We start from the raw sequence: 17,932 nt of genomic DNA, 5'->3' as shown, positions 1-17,932 counted from the left end.
GAGCGCAAAAAAAAGCCCCGCTGATTGCGCTACGGGAACATCTCTTTTGGGGCAATTTGGGGTACATAAAAGGGGCAATTTAGAAAGCACCAAAATATATATCGTTGGATCGAAACTTTTATGCTGATCAATATTTATATAAGAACTATTACTTGAAAAAAACTATTTTTTAAGTTATTTACCTTTGAAAAGAGTAAAATCGTTAAAATGTTATATTTTTTGTTTTCAAAACATAATAATATAACTTTTGTTTGTGCGCATTTTAAATGGGAAAAAATTAGAAAATAATATATTCTTTTAAAATAACATTAAGACTTGAATGCAAATTTCTTTAAAATTAGATGTCCGATATCTTACTTTTCTCAAAACAAATCATCAAATAAATTTCTCTTTTATCAATTTTTTTTCTTTTATCAATAATTTTATCAGTTTACTTTTATCAACAATTTTTTAAATACATGAACTCTATTAGATTCTTATTTACGGAATTTATATAACTTTGTTAATAATTTTTTTTCTCTAATGAAACTCTTTAAATATTATAAGCCACAATTTTTTTCTCTAATGAAACTCTTTAAATATTATAAGCCACAATTTTTTTTTCTCTAATGAAACTCTTTAAATATTATAAGCCACAAATCTTCTTCAATTTCAAAATCCTAAAAATGCCAAATAATTGTATTCCAAAAAAAAAAAAGAAGATATTTAAAGAAGATCATGTGTGTATTTAAAAAACAAAATTTACCGTTTTATTGCTGCAGTCTTCAAGCCCACAACAGCCACCGCATGCAGACATCCATTTTCATCCGTTTCTCCTGCAAGAACACATATTTGTTCCGCACATATTTCTTGACGAAGTTTTACAATCGCAGCGAATTACTTTTAACATATTGGGTGGTGCCACATCTTTGTCTGTTGGTATTGGAAGAAGACAACCATTATCTAACTTCCATCCCCATTCTTTAGGATCCACGTTGAAAGATTCATTTAGCATTTTCCATTCAACAACTTGTAGGTGAACTCTAAGACCATGAAAATAAGCAGCACGGTCTGTGGGTGGTAACTTTTCTGGCTTAATAATTCCTTCACAAACCATTTGTTTACATTTTAAATACCTAAGAAAAATACTATGAAAATAAGAAACTTTCTAAATCTAAATGAGTGACTTAAATCCAGAAAATTATAACTAAACTTTCAAATACCAACCGCATTTTCCTTAAAGAAGTTTCTGCATTTCCACCAAAAAGTTCAATGAAAGCCCTTACTGCAGATTCTCCAACTTCTTTTTTGGTTGCCCAGTAATCCGAAATAATTTCAGATACTGATTTTATATTATTGGAGCTTTGCAGTAATTTTAAAAAACTAGGTTTTCCTTTTCCCAGTATTGAAGATGTCGAGTCACATCCTGACCATGCGTGAACAAATAACAGATGTTCTTTAAAACCCATTACTCGAGATTGAGCGTCTTTAATACTCCAGAATTTTTTCTTTCTTTCTTGATAAAAAAAAATCTCATTTAATTCGTCTTTCCAATGATACATTAGCATAACTGCTATATCAGTATCATCAACAACAACAATGCATGGTGAAATTTCCTTTGCAACTTCCAACGATTTAGAGACAATTTTCGTGTCAGCATCCCCTTTGCAAATATATACTTCATATCCATCTCGTTTAAGGTAATCTGACAAAAGTAAAATTAATTGTGCCTTGTTGTGTGAATTCCATAGAAAACGCTCTTGCGAGTACGGAACCTGATTATTTTCTCTTATAACAAGATTTTGCGAAGAACCTTTGCATTTTCTTCTGATGTGTTCATTAGATTTAATTGAAGATTTCTTATCATAACCATCAAATATAATATAAGTGGTGGCATAATTTTTTCTTACATAGCTGATGTAGGTCTCAACAATTTCTACAAACCTCATACCTTTGTTCCAAAGAACTCTGTGGAGTAAGGAACCTCCATCAAGGACATATTTGCACAAAGTGACATTTGTACTTGCTTTAATTTCGTCGTCAGGAAGAATCACTTTGCGCAAAGATGATTTGTTTGCTTTCAGCATCAGGTTATTTTTAAATAATAATTGTGGGAGACGAGTAAGCTCATAATCAAAGTATAGTTCAACGTCAACCTCTCTTTCTGCAATTGCTGCAAGTCTATTAAAAAGGAGTGTTGGATCGACACAACAATCAGTTTGTTTGTCTGGTTTTACGCTATTGGTCAAAACATCTAAAGAAAAAAATGTATTCTTCTTTTTAAACTTTGCTTCATTGAACTTAAGGCCGTTGAGAAATGTTGGTAGACGAACACCTATGTTCTCAGCCTCGTCGCAATAGACAAGATCTTCACCATTGACTGACACAAGACCCTTAGATAATGAATATAGATTTCTATCGACAGTATTGAATGGACTTCTTAGAGAAAACCAGTCATAAAACAACTCACGATGTTCATAATCACATACTTATCTTTTAATACCCATCCATTTCTTTATTGCTTTCTGTAACTCCCATGCCAAATCCAGATAATTTATGCATTGCTTCATGAACACTTGCAGAATAACAGATGCTCATTGTCCATAGGTTGCGTACATTTTCATCAAATCCTCTACCTCTAGTTAAACCACCATTGCATTTTAAAGACCGCATCAGGGTCTGCTCTATTACAAGATCAGAAGATAGGCCAGCCCAATACCTTTCAGATCGGCGCACTGCGTGACGACCATCTAAAAATTGTTGATTTAACCATGGATTCGTTTCTGAAAGGTATTGCATTTCATGCAAATATAACCTGGAGCACTTTGCATAGTTTGAATTCCCTGATGCGGCAAATAAGTTTAGCATTTTTGAGATTGTTTGAAGATGCAAGTACCAGTTACAAGTTCTCTCTGCAACTAAAAATTCCTTTATGATACTAATATAGTATAAGTACAAGATCCAAAGTTTTGCAGTGCGTGATTCATATGACTTCTTTTCCGTATAGGTTAATATGGCACATTCAATATTTTTGATAGCATCTGTATTACCAAGTCTGATTAACTCTTCCTCATTCATACCATTTTGCATTGCGATTTTATAAGTGCATTCAAGTCCGGATATATCTAGTTTTGATTCGTCAACTAAAATATCTATAATTGGACCAACTCTGGACCAACATCTGACCTCTTAAAGCTCTTGCAACAGCTTTTCCTTTAAGCATATGTTTTACTGTATCTTCAGAGTAAACTTGTTCTAAAACCTCTTCCAGGCCAGTCCCTGAAAGCTCATCATTGAAAGCTCATCATTGAAAGTGAAACCCTCCGAGTCGACATACTATATTGAGGTTCTGATCTTTGATAACACCAAACGCTTTCTGCCATAATGGCTGATCAAACGTAACGCAGGGAGTAACTATTTTATATTTATTGGCTTCATCAGTAATGAACAATAGTGTAGAATATATGCATGTTTCAGAATTTAAGTCAATAATAGGTAAAGAAGAATTTAAGTCTATAATAGGTAATAATTTTATGGATGCTTTTTCATAAACTGTTTTTGATTGTGGTGTAGTATGCATCATATAGTCTGACCAGTTTTTGACCAATCAGGGAATGTTTGTGATCCACCTTTTTAGTACAAAGAAAAAATTTTGATTTCCAATCAAATACCTCTTCAAATGAGGATCGTAGTTTCTTTCTTGGAACAGATAATAATTGATCTTTACGACTATCAACAAACTTTCTTCTATAGCTATGATGGACTAGTACTGTTGTACTATTATGCGTGTTCTGTCGGAACTGGTCTCTAAGAAAACTAAAAATATGCAACAATCTTTCTCAAAATATGCTACGTTCCAATTGAGTTTAGAATTAAAACTTAACCTAATTTTACGTTGTTTGAGTAATAAAATTGAAAAAAAAAACAAAAAAAAAAACATTGTTGATGTCAACTTTACTTGACCTCCCCTCCCCAGTGTCACAATTGTCAAAAAAGTTCAGACCCACTTCCTCCCTATTTTGTTGACGTAAATAATGGGCAGCCCCTAATTTGAAATGATTCGAAAAATTAATGAACTATTAATTTAACTTAATTAATTTAACAAACTGCGCGAAAAAAATCTTTTTTATAAGATATATTTAAACAAATTTTAACCTGCATAGTTCATTCATACTCCGTTTTTCGCTTCATCGAATCAATGTTTCGAGACCTTTTCCATATACTTTGACATAACTTTCTTTGTCAAACCCAAGCTTGCACAATACACAAACAGCATTCTTTTTTTTTTCAAATGTAAAAAACTTTTACTACACGTAACGTTTAACTTGTAAGTTTTACTTTTCCATATAACAGTTTCAATATAACAAGACGCAACCTTTTTTCGGAGTAAAACTAAATTATCCATTCATACAAAATGTTTCATTGAAAACTTTTGTTATGAAAACAAAAAAAATGATTAAGTTTTTCGCAGTAAAAATTTTCTTTTGAAAACAAAAAATCGAATGAAGTTTTGCGCGGCATTCACTTTTAACACTTTTACACTTTTCAAACGTAAATAACTTAAAAAATGATTGTTTTCAAATCATAATTCTTATATAAATATTGATCAGCATAAAATTCTCGATTCAACGATATATAATTAATGATATTTTGGTGTTGTCAAAATTAGCCTATTTTTTGCCCCAAGTTGCCCCAAAAGAGATGTTCCGTAGCGCAATCAACGGGACTTTTTTTACGCTCATGCAGAGATTGTCTACTTCCTCTGTGCAAAGTTTCAGCTTTATACTATTTTAGTCCGGGTCAACTCGCAATTCTCTCGTACTAGGGGAAAGGTGCCTATGTTGCCATAGCGCCTATGATGGCATACTGGTCATATTTCCAAAAACATTAGTTTTGGTGCATAAGTTATTAGACCAACATGTGTATATTAGTGATTCATTACTTCTAATAAAAGTTCGTCCCTCTGTCATAAATAACGCTTTTATAATCAACAAACATAAATTTTCGCATGGGGTGTTGTAGTTTTAATGCCCTCATATATTTAGGATTACGATTTTATTATACATTATACAACTTTCATGCATTTCATCTGCAGGCTTTGTACATTTATTAGAATACTTATTTTAATGCTATGTGTAGAATAAGATAGACACAGCTTGTTTTAATAAGTATGGTGACTCTTTCCTATGATGGCATACCGAGGAGTTGCCATCATGGAAAGTCTGCAAAATGAATTGAAAAAAATGCCTGAAATAAATTTTTATGCTCATAAAAAAGGTGATCAGACTAAGAACAAAGATGAAATACAAGAGTTTGAGAAACCAACACATTTGGAAATGAGATCTCCCCCATCAGAAGCTTCCATATGCATTGGATCTTCTGTTTCAACGAAAGGATAAGATCTAGTATATAAAAGTTGTGTCCGGTGGCTTTAGTAACCCTTAAAATCAAATTGAAAAGGGCACGAAAACGTGGAAAAACTGAACCTCTAAATACCACACCGGATATTCAAGAATTAAAAGATAAGGCAAAAGAAAAAGATAACAAATAAAAGGAAAAATTAGTTAGAAAAACAAAAAGATAGACGGCTATTGAAGAAAAATACTGCAATGAGAAGATTAAAGGAAGTAATAATAAAATGAATTACGAATCTGATACAGCATTTTTGTATTGTTATGAACTTTATTCACTGTCTTGCTCTAAAGAACCATGGATTTGTTGTCAAATATGCAGATCTTGGTGTCATTGTTTATGTGCAGGCATATAGAGAAGTAGAAAAAAATTTATATGTGAACTATGCTTATAGACCAAATATTTATTATCAATTTTGTTTTCTTGATAAGTTGTGTTTCCATTAACAAAAAACAAAAAAAAATTCTTGTTTGTCTATTTTCTTTAAAGTGTGCCATCATAGGAGCAGTTAATTGCCTCTGATTGTATACTTGTATTTTTTTTTTAATGGTATAAACTTATAAAAAAACAAAGTAGTAAAAATTCTAAGGTCCATTATTATTCTGTATGCTAGAGGGAATACACCTATATCAAAAACTATTTTTTAAGTTTTCAGGTAATGACTCAGAGAAACGTTAAAGTTAAGTATGCCATCATAGCCACCTTTCCCCTATACTTCGAAAATATTTTTAAAACTATTTAACGTTAGTGGGATTAAAGCTGGAAACACGTGGTTAACTTATTGCTTCAGGTTTTTCTACTGAAAGATTTTTTTGTTTTTTGAAGTGAGCAGTAAATCAAGTCTCTCCTGCTGTTTCGTTTTTACTGTAATTTTTCTGTGGCCTTTTTACGTTATTAGCTTGTCCATACTGGAAAGCTAGTTTCCTCACTTTTTTGGGAGAAAGTCCATAATAGAACACAGCTGGGTGTAAAAAGCAGGGTGTAAAAACACAGCTGGGTGTAAAAAGCAGGAAAACTATATCACAACTGGGTGTAAAAAGCAGGAAATTTTCCAATTTATATTAAAATTTTCAGTGAACATGATTTTATACTTGCATATACTAGTAACAGGCAAATCTGGAATCAAGCGTTCCTGCAGAAAGTTTAGTGTTGAGTGTAATTAATATTGCTCATGTTGGCTAAACAATATCAGAGAACGACTTGCCAGAAGTTACTTGTTCAAAAGAACCTTATTGTTATATCTCATCTTCAGACAATAATAACTTAATTTGTCCAGATGAGGGACCTGTTATTCTAACTTCTGATTATTTGAGACCATTCAAAAACGCCTTAGTAAGAAAAAGACTTTTGAATAAAAAGGACAAGAAAAAAAGAAGCACATCAATACTAACAGGTTCACCAAATATGAGTATTTAAAAAAAAAAAGAAAGAGAATCTTCAAATAAGAAAAAGTTGGATACGAGAGAGAAAAAGATAAAAAAAAACCATGAATCATGAAAATGATAATGATGATGAGGAATGTTTTTGTTTGGTTTGTGTTGGTACTTTTTCTAAAAGTAAACCTGAGGAAATAAGGGCTCAGTGCAGTAAATGTCACGTTTGGGCTCATGAATCTCGCATAATTGGAAACGCATAATTTTATACTTGTTGCAACTGTAATGAGCTGTATAACTTTTACTATTCATATTATATAATAATGAAATTACTTGAAAGCTACTTCTAAATATCATATTGCTTTAAGGGTAAAAAAGTTAAGGTCAAAGATATTGTTGGATGAAAATCGTCATCAGTCTCCGTTAAAAAAAGATGTACTTGAAAAAGATGCTTAAAGTTGCCAAACTGTTCTCTTTTTACATGGTATCCCATCTTACCCCAACGGTCTGGGCAATTTACCAGGGATGAGAAAATTTGGCAAAATTTTTTTTCATTTTTGGAGGCCCTTTTTATGCCACATATTATTTTTTTATAGCTTTGATACTTGCACATGCTTGCCACACTCATATTTGTTCATATCATACTTGTGAACAGCAGTTTCATATTCTCAAAAAAATTCACCAAGAAAAGCATAAAACACTAAAACCGTGATCTACTAGTCACGGTTTCCCCTACAACATATATTTCTAATAGCATATTCTTGTATTTAATTTTCTAAATGCTATAGATATGATTTTATTAAGCAATGAACCGATGAAACAATCGAATTATTAGGTATAAATATTTACATTTACAAATTAGGTAACTATTACATTTTCTTTTTTGAATGAGCAATCATAAAAATCCTTTTTTTTTTAAAACTTCGAACCATGATCAGGATGAAAACTCCGCGCATTTGCTCAGCAAACCTATCCAGCTCACAAGATAGCTTCATGCCAAAGGAACAATAGTAATGGTTCATTATTAAATGGACTTTGTTAGTTAAATTGAACTCTGGATTCAAGGTGTTTTGCAAGCCCTTGAATATGCTGATATGAACCAAAAAAATACATTTAAAACTCCATAAACAATTTCATCATAAAACTGTATTCTATAATAAGAATTGCTAAGAATGGCAATTTGAGAATAACGTCATTTTGCTTGTGTCAATTTTATCGATTCATTTTGGACATTAACAAATTGGCACCCCTCCATTGAACATAAAAAATGTTTCAAGAAGATGAAGATTAGTATCATCAACAAAATAATGTATATTTTACTGTTTGATAGACTGATTAAGATCATTGATATAGTAATTTTGCCTGAAACAAAATAAACTTTTATGGTTATAAAAATTAGTCTCAAATAGTTTTGCATAACTTTTGAATAATAGTACATTAGAGGTAAAATTAAATCCCCTTAACCCGGAGGGTCCGAAAGTTCGGGGTTGGCCAAAAAAAAACAATCCAAAAAACCTGCCTTAAAAAAACCCATACAAAAGCGAGTTTTTTTTTGATTTTATTATCCCTTTTGTTAAAGTGCTTGGTTTTTATGAATAGGCTTATGTAGGGCTATGAGCTCTTAAACTTTAACACATTATGTCGGCCACCAATCTGAGTTAAAGCTTGCCAAATCTAAGCCTAGTTAGGCAAATTATAAAAGTTAAGCTTTGTTGTTTTTCATACCTGCGTAGACTACTTATTGCATCTGGAGAAAAAAGTATACATAAGATTTGAGAGACTGGTAACATGAGCGCTGGTAGAAAATTCCACAGACATGAAGTTTTAGGAATGAGTTAATCATAGAACTTTTATGTTCAGATGGCTCCATTAAAATGTTTCAGGACACGATTCGATAACATATACTGCTAAAGGTTTAAATAAGTAAAAAAACATTGTAACTACTACTTTATTGGTCCTTTTCGTAAAGATATTTAGCAATAGAGTCACGAGTAATTTTTCCTGGTCCTTTGTTTCCAACAGCAGATACTGTATTGAGTTGAGCCAGACCATCATCACCATGATGATGTATTAGCCATTCTATTCTAATAACATCATTATAGTATTTACAGATGTTGTGAAGAGTGACGTAAGCATTAAACATTTTTGTACTAAAGTTGGTATCACATTTGATACGTTTGCAAATAATGTGGAATCGGGCTTTAAGACGTCCAATAGCATTCTCAACCACTCTTCTAGCCCCACAAAATACTTTATTATAGTTTTTTTGAATAACACTAAGCTCTAAACGCTCACGATAAGGTTTCATCAAATAACATGTTAAAGGAAATGCTGAATCACCTATCAAACATAGAGAAACACTAGAACCACCTAGGTCTTTCCAACATTTATCAAATAGATTTGAATCTAAAATTGCTTTCAAAGAAGAATTCTGAAAAATATGACCATCATTATTTCTTCTTAGTGATCTAACACTCGTATAAATGAAACAGTATCTACAGTCTACTGCAGCAAAAAGAACAATGGAATACCATCCTTTATAACCATAATAAGAAATGGTTGATCTTTAATGGCTGAAATAGGGATATGGCATTCATCAATAGCTCCAATTTATTGCGGAAAGCTAAGTATAGCTTCAACTACATCTCTACTACATTCATTTAAGTATTCTTCTGACATTGGAAATTTAACATATCTAGAGATATGTTAAATTTCCAATGTCAGAAGAATACTTAAATGAATGTAGTAGAGATGTCGTTGAAGTTAACAAATTCATGGACAATTAAAATTGCAGTTGACTTTCCTATGCCAAAAAGATTGGATACAATATGATACTCTTTACAACACAACAGGTTTTATTACTGAAATAGGTTCTCTCATTGCTATTTTAATTTTGCTTAAATGTGGATGCAATTCATTAACCAGGAAATTAAATGTTTTGCGATTTATTCGAAAATGTTCTTTAAATTCACGTTCCTCCATTTGAGTAAAAATCTCATTAAACAATTGAGAACTTTTCGGTTTAACCCAAATTTTCTTACAATTAGATCCCCTTAATGATTTAACTTTAAGGGAGGTAAATTTAAATATGACAATGGGTGGGTGATTGATTCATAATCGATTGATGTTTTACTTCTTAATTGAAGTTCCGCTAAAATGTTTTCCATGCTTTTCCAATCGCTTTTTCCTTCACAAATATCTTACTGAAAATTTGTTAAATTTATAAGTATATTACATAAATATAACATTTAATTAGAACTCAAGGAAAGCTAGAGAATACTTTGTGAAAAACAATTTTATTTTAATTAATAAGCCAGCATGTTCAGTAAACAGAGATAAAGCTGAAATACATTACATATATAAATAGAGATTCTTCTGCAAGCTTGTACAGTATATCACAAAGTAAACTATCCCTTTAGTAAAGACTTTGAAAGGCCTATTGCAGAGACACCTAAAAAAGTAAGCTTATTGAAAAAAAAATTGATCTTTTGACTTCAATATAACATAACTGTTTTTTCATTAGGAATTTATAATATTCTACTTGGATTTTAGATAGATCTACTTGGGCTTTAGATACATTTTCAATTGCATCGCACATAGGCCCTAATACAGTGACCTCTCTAATTCGTAACTCTGGTGAACGGATTTGAACACCTAGATTTTTATTTGTTATCTTTATATACTTAGAAGAAAAGTTCGCCTTTTGATTTGTACTTACCAGTTCAATTTTTGCTATTTTATTTGATACTTTTTCATCATCAGTGCTCCTTCGTTTATTGCTGTCAGATGTAGATGGGGTTGGTTCTTCATCTGGAATAGTGACAATAGATTGGACATCCCTTGTAGTATCCAAATCCTCAATATTTAAGATGCTGATAATCTTATTGTCATCCTCTCTTATCACAATCTGTGTTCAAAAAATAGGAAGTATTACACATTCAAGAAATGATTATAAATCATATTTTCATAAAAATTTATCTAAAAAATTTTAGAGAATTGAGTTGAAGTCATTCTCCCCCAACTATACAGTGCGCATATACAGTATATAACAAACATATATATGCATAACAGTACAATCTCTCTAATTCGAATCTCCTCAATTCAAAAACCTCCATTTTTCAATTAAATGCTAAAACACTGTGAAATTAGCTTAAGAAGAGTCAACTTTCTACAATTCGATAAATCTCTCTTATATAAACTTTTTTTTTTCCCCATAAAAAATGAGTAAGAGAGATAGTACTATATAGTACTTTAAATTATATGACAATAAAATATAATAAATAACTTGATCACCAAGACAGTCTGGAGAAAAAAAGTTTTGACTTAGGGACAAAAGGTCATCAACAATATGTCGTCACTCGTTATTATCGGGATGGCAGATATCTCTTTACATACAGGGTGCGGCAGCGATTCGCGAATTAATTTTTGGCTGGGTTTTGTGATGTAAATAAAATACTTCCGCTCTTTGTTTTTGTTGGTTAATGTTCAATGAACGTCTTAAATTTGAATAAAATTGTGACTGAAAAACATTTTAGTTAATTTTTACAATGGAAACCAAAAGAGCCGAAGTTTGAAATTTGATTCACGCGGGTTTGCCTGCACGAGAAGTGTTTCGTATTTCTGGATAGTCTAAAACTACATTTTACAAAGTCAAAAATTATGAAAGTTCTGAGAGAGCCTAAATGGCCTTCCAGTGAATAAAAAAGTTGATAGAAAGTTCACAGAATAGCTTAAAAAGCATGTTGAAAAGAATCCTACTGTATCCATCAAAAAAACAACAAAACTGTTCAATGTTGAAGAGAGGACTGCCAGAAGAGCTATAAAAATACTTGGAACTTAAGTGTGGCCCGACCTAGATGCCAACTTTTGACAGAAAGGGTAAAAATTTTAAGATTGGAGCAATCAAAAAGCTTCTGAATCAGGTAAGTAGCCATGCTTTGTCAACAGTTATAGTTTTTTCAGATGAAAAACGTTTTAGTGTTGACTGTGTGCTCAATAGGCGAATCGATATTATGCAGAAGGGTGATAAAACACCACCTGAGTATCACACCAAGCACCCTCAATTAATCATGATGCTAAGAATCATCGTTTCTAATGGAGATAAATGTCCACCAATCTACATAAAAGAGAAAGAAAGTTACCTCTGATGTGCATATCAGCTTACTAAAACGTTATGTGGGGCCATGGCTGAGGAAGACATTCCCAGAAAACAATTACATCTTTTAACAGGACAATGCACCTTGTCATGGACCAGAAAAACTCAACAATATCTTTAGAACAATATGGCTAATTTCTGGCTCAAAATTTTTGACCACCATCCAGCCCTGACCTGAAACCCCTTGACTATAGTGTGTGGAGCGTGGTTGAGAATAAAGGTCGCAAAAAGTCCCAGTCAAGTCACTAAATTCATCAATTACCCGTGCTTGGAACTCAATGTTAAGGGACTATATAATTAGCACCCGCAAGTCTTTCCGTTATAGGCTTGAGGCAGTGATAAAAAAAAAAAAAAGGAGAACTAATTGAATGTTATGGTGGGAAAAGCATTTATCTTCAACTTTTCTTCTATTAATATTCCATGAATATAATTTTTTAGTGCTTTAAAAATTCATTTTAAAATATGTTCTAAAAAGTTCGTGAATCGCTGCCGCACCCTGTACATCGACTGATATAGGGAAGCGGCCGCAGGGGAGTTGCTACCACATCAACTTTTGGTAAAGTGTATAATGGAGAAATGACAATATGAGAAATGTCCTACTCATGAAAACTTTTTGTATGTAATGATTCATATAAAACTCAAGTGTTGCAAATTTATGTATTTTATAAATAATAAAGTAATCTAATTTTTATTTTAAGAACTTTCAATCGTAAAATTACTTCTGTCAAGCTTGGGATCACAAGTGGACAACAAACATCATGTCTTGAGCTCATTCAGAAATTAGCTTATGCAACATCAGAGGACCAATACAATAATTTTTTATGGGATATTTGTTTCTTCAGCACCTACCACAATTCCGAAATATTTTAATGATAACTGGCACAACATTCGTAATGAGTGGGCTTTTGTTTAAATTATGCTTGTACAAATTTTATGAACACCACTAATAATCGTTTAGAGAATTTTAGTGGAAAACTAAAAGACGTTATTGACTTTAATAGTACTTTGGAAAACTTCCTTGATGAATTTTATGTTTTATTAACTTTAATGCAGAATGAAAGAGACCATCTAACTATTTATGAAATACAAAAAATATGTGTTGATATGCTTGAACCTAATTCTGTTGAGGCAAATTTTAAGGAAATTCTGACATCAAATGCATTTCAACTAGTGTTAAAACAAATGACCTTGTATTGCGAAGTCAAATTTTTATCTGGTGAAAATAACAATTATATAGTTAAAAGCAATGAAGGTCAGCTTAAAGTTACTTCTATTTCATATGGTTATATGTTATGCAAGTCTATGAGTCTGCCTTGTCGCCATATCTTTGCTGTTTGTCAGTTACAAGGAATGAAACAGTTTGATGCTGAGCTATGTACAGAAAGATGGGCCAGAGATTATTATTGTCAGCATCAGTGAGTTCTTAGGACATCTGCCAGAAATGAAGAGTCTTGTGTAAAGCTTCATGCAGCTCCAAGAAAAAAAATACTTTCTCTGCATCAAAAGTTCAAGCTTGCTCTTCATGCAACTTCATTTCTAGCTACATTAGTATTAGAGTCTACTGTACATAATTTTGAATAGCGAATGAACCTTCTTCGGGCATTGTAAAAGGGTTGGAAACATGGAAAGGCCATGGTTCTAAATGAACTTGTTGATAAAAGACTCTAGGATACCTGATATATTCTTAGCTCCGAATTTTTCCATTGCAGGAGTACAATAGGGTACATCAACTGTTGAAGAATCATATCACAGTGAACCGGAGAAATTAGCAGATCTGAATGGAAACCCTCAGAACAAAGATAAAATGATTAGAAAAGTGTTGTCAGAACAATCTATTGTGGATAGCACAAAGCCACACCAAGAAGAATATTTAGTTGTGGAAAATGAAGGAGGTATTACAGTTAAATATAAATTTAGAAATTGTTATATGCTATTTAAGATAAAATACCTAAAGTATGAGTCACGTAAGAATAAGAAGGAATTATAGAATCTTATTTATTTATTTTAGTTTCTGGCATAAAGATGATTCATTTGCCTCAATGTGTTGTCCAATGTGGGCGCCCAAAATGTGCAACACTTACAACTATAGGTCTGTCTAAAAAATGTTGCTGACAGTCTTCTGATGTCCCAGTTCCTTTTGTGAAACTTGACCCTGTTACAAGACATGCTGGCATGTTAAAAATGATTTCATTACATGTTATAAACACCTGTATACTGTTTTGTATAATTTTATATTTAATAGCATCTAATTGCAAACAAAACCAAATGGGTGTAAAGTTAATTAGGGTAGAGCTTATTTGTAAAGTTATTTTTTAAATTTACATTGATAATTCATTAAAGTTTAAATTCTAGTTAATTCTATGGTATTAGTAATAAAGATCAGTTTGTTGTTTTATAGTGATGCTTGGTTGGGTTTTAAAAGCTGATGATGTACAGAAAGCTCTTTCTGGCACTCTAATTGATAGCTGTGCTATAGAAAAAAGACCAGATTGCGTTTCATCCTCAATTCTTGATGAATGTGAATTAGAATTTCTTTCATCAATTCAGTTATATTTTACCTCAGATGCATGGAAAACTGTTCATAAAGTAATCGAAGCTAAAAAAAAATTAACAGATTTGGCCTTGCGCTCTATCCCAGTAAACTACAAACGAGGGAAATAAAACTGGCAGTGCAGTTGCATGCGATTCATGCCTCTTGTGGTCACTCAGAAAATGTGTAGGCCAGAGGAAGATTCTCTTTTAAAAGCAAGATATTGGTATTGTTGTTCCTGTTATCCAAGGTAATAGCTATTTTAGCGTACTTTTTATGCAGCATGTATTATAAAGATTATATGGATTAGATATAAGTGTTGATAATATTATCTAGATCGTATAGATTTTATGGATAGTATTTATTTATAGATCGGTTAGATTTTATGGACAGTATTTAGTTATAATTATATAGGTATTGTGAGGGCGGCGGATTTTGTTTATTTTTATTTTTTTATTATTTTTATGTTGTGTTCAGAATATATTGAGTGATGCAAAAGTGTGGGACTGATTTTTCTTCTCTTACTTGTTTTTCTTAATCAATATTCTCAATTATTTCTCATCAATATATATATATATATATATATATATATATATATATATATATATATATATATATATATATATATATATATATATATATATATATATATATATATATATATATATATATATATTCTTTTAATATTAACTCATACAAATAACTTTTAATATTAACTCATACAAATAACAATACATTAATACTTATAATAACACAAATTCAAAGTTACTCAAATACATTTCCTTCTCATAAGTTCCTCTTTAAATTGTTCATAAATTCTTTTCATTAAATTCTCTTTAAATCTTCAAAAATCCTTTTCTCATAAAATCCTCTTTTAAAATCTCTTACAATTCTTTTCTCATAAAATCCTCTTTCAAAATCTCTTAAAATTCTTTTAAATTCTTTTTTCATATAATCTCTTAAAATCTCTTAAAACTTTTTCTTTCTCTTACAATCCTTTTTTATAACCTTTCATAACTCTTTCTTAATACATCTTCAAAAATTCTCTTTAAAACACTTCATCAAAATTTTCCCCAAAACATCTCTCTAAAGAGAGAGCCCAAGGAAAATTTACTAAAAATCTCTCTCAAACAAATAAAAAAATCTCCCCAAAAAAACTAAAAGATTTTCTCAACCGTTCCTTTTCTATCTGTCCGCAGGTGTTATTTTGAATTCTCGTCCAGACAATAGATTTCTTTTTCTTCAAGTTCGTTCAGTACTTTAGTTTCAACTGCTGAGTCATGGTATTCTTTAAAACAAGTTTTGTTAGTTTTCTTTTTATTAGTCTTTATATCAGAGTGGCTACAGAACTTTCTAGAACTTTACTAATTAAAATCATATCATTGTGTTTCAAGTCGTGTTTGCGAAACAGTTTTAATCATTTATGGTGTGACTTATTCATTTTTCATGTTATTAGACATGTGTGTCCACCTGGTGTTTTTTTTTTGGTTGACTCACTCTTTTCCTCGTTCGAATGTAGCGTGTTTGAGTCGGGAAAAACTTAAAGATAATGTTTACAATTTTCTGCATCTTCCCTCCTCACAATATATATTTTGACATTCTGTTAGTTTTTTTTTGTATGTTGAATTAAACAGTCATTAAAAAAAAAGATGATCGAACCATAACTGTTAGTAAATAAAAAATTAAAAACAGTTTTTAAAGTAAAGACTTTCTTCTTATTATCAGTGACTCGTTTTCATTAAATTTTTTCAACCCTTGAATGTGTTTTTGTTTTCTTTAATCAAAAGGTATGAAATGCAAAGTCCTATGGTTTACCTTCTCGTGGTACATTTCGTTAAATAAGTTACCTAAGTTTTAAAACTTATGTAATTTATAAATTAGAAACGAAGGTGATATTTGTAGTAAAGTTATTTGCAATCAGCTATTTAAAGTATAAATAAATTCTTATAATAGTCGTTTTTGGTAAGATAATTAAATGCTCAGTATAAAAATAATCAAGTTGTTAGTATTTTAAATAATGTGTATATACATTTACTGATTTAAGGGTAGGCGAATTGAATGTACATACATCGATTGATTAAAGTAATCAATATAAAATCTGAACATTATTGTTAAAAATAAAAAATAAAAATCATTTTGTTAAACAAAATAAGAAGACTTCATATACAGAAAACCTTAAATTAAATGTGTATGTTATACATAAGAACATTTACGGAAATAGCATCACGCACTTAGCTAAGGCCCTAACATCCCCTTGTAAGTGCAAAACCTAAAATTCTTTAAAAGTTTCAAAAATACAATTTTTTTAAAGTTTTCAAAGGCTTTAATTTTTAAAATTTTACAAATATATACTATACACTAAAAAAGTTCATTCTTCAAAGTTTATAACTTAAACTTTGTAAAAAAAAGTATTAAAAAATATTAATGAATTAAAATATTAAAAATATTAAGTATTATAAAATATAAACAATACAAAAGAAAAAGGTATGCCATGCAAAATAACAATATTTACAAAAGTTTTATTTTTTTAAAGATATATGCTGATAAGTTATTAAATATCATTTACTTTTTTTTAAAGTATTTTATTTATCAAGTATTTATCAAGTATTTATCAAGTATTTATTAAGTATTTATCAGTAGTCATCAAATATTACTATCTTTTCTTATCTTTTCTTATTTTTAAAAGAAAAGCTTTTTCAATATACTTTTCTTTTGCTTGGCATATATATTGATGTATATATACATATGTATGCATTTTACATGTATATGTTAGTATATATATATATATATATATATATATATATATATATATGTAAAAAAAAAATATATATATATATGCAATATATATATATATATATATGCAATATATATATATATATATATATATGCAATATATATATATATATGCAATATATATATATATGCGTGCTTTTTTTAAATTTAGTGCTCTTAAAAATTTATTATGAGTAGTTTTTTATGACAAATGAAAAATACATTTTTTTTTAGATTAACAGCAGTTTTAATACATTTTAGTTTACACAAGTCTATTTTTGCAGCTAAGTTTCTTCATTTCAGTTCGCAGTTATCTTTTTTTTGAGCCTTACCTTGCAAATTTGTGTTTTTCACATTTATTTTTTGCAAATGAAAATGTTTGAACTCCTACAAACAAACTGATAATCTGCTCAAGCACTTTTGTTTTGATTTTGTTTGTAACAAAAGTATCAGTTGATATACAAACATTGTTAAAATTAGATATAACTGTTATATTTGTATGAATTTCTTTTACAAAATCATTTGCAGAAAACATTGATAAATGCTGAAGTTTTTTTCTAAATAATAATTCAGATTGTACAAATATATAAATAATTTTAGAACTCACTCTCCATAAACCATCTCTATCACGAGCATCGATGAGTGTCTGTATAGTTTCAAATTCTATTTTACATGCTAGAAGTAAAGAACATTATTCAATGCTATAAAAAG

The 17,932-nt window shown here is 30.3% G+C and overlaps 1 protein-coding gene and 2 pseudogenes across 1 annotated transcript; 2 read left to right on the top strand and 1 right to left on the bottom strand.

Annotated features, from left to right (window-relative positions):
• Window positions 1-751: 751 nt before the first annotated feature.
• On the bottom strand, window positions 752-17,886 carry LOC149885613 (uncharacterized). The gene is made up of 4 exons (XM_090092737.1): window positions 17,829-17,886; window positions 10,483-10,671; window positions 1,207-3,795; window positions 752-1,115 (listed from the first exon to the last, which is right to left on the bottom strand). Exons 3-4 carry the CDS (start codon window positions 2,064-2,066, stop codon window positions 803-805), a joined length of 1,173 nt encoding a protein of 390 aa, XP_089948863.1. The 5' UTR covers window positions 2,067-3,795; window positions 10,483-10,671; window positions 17,829-17,886; the 3' UTR covers window positions 752-802.
• Window positions 11,621-13,639, top strand: LOC149885615 (uncharacterized; annotated as a pseudogene).
• Window positions 13,724-14,703, top strand: LOC149885614 (uncharacterized; annotated as a pseudogene).
• Window positions 17,887-17,932: the final 46 nt, after the last annotated feature.

The sequence above is a fragment of the Hydra viridissima genome, unplaced genomic scaffold (genome assembly GCF_058129835.1).
Source record: "Hydra viridissima isolate aposymbiotic clone 2 unplaced genomic scaffold, HvirCarnegie_v1 scaffold_7, whole genome shotgun sequence".
Taxonomy (NCBI): Eukaryota; Metazoa; Cnidaria; class Hydrozoa; order Anthoathecata; family Hydridae; genus Hydra; species Hydra viridissima.
Note: the sequence above shows the minus strand (reverse complement) of the source record. Positions and strands in the feature narration are given on the sequence as shown.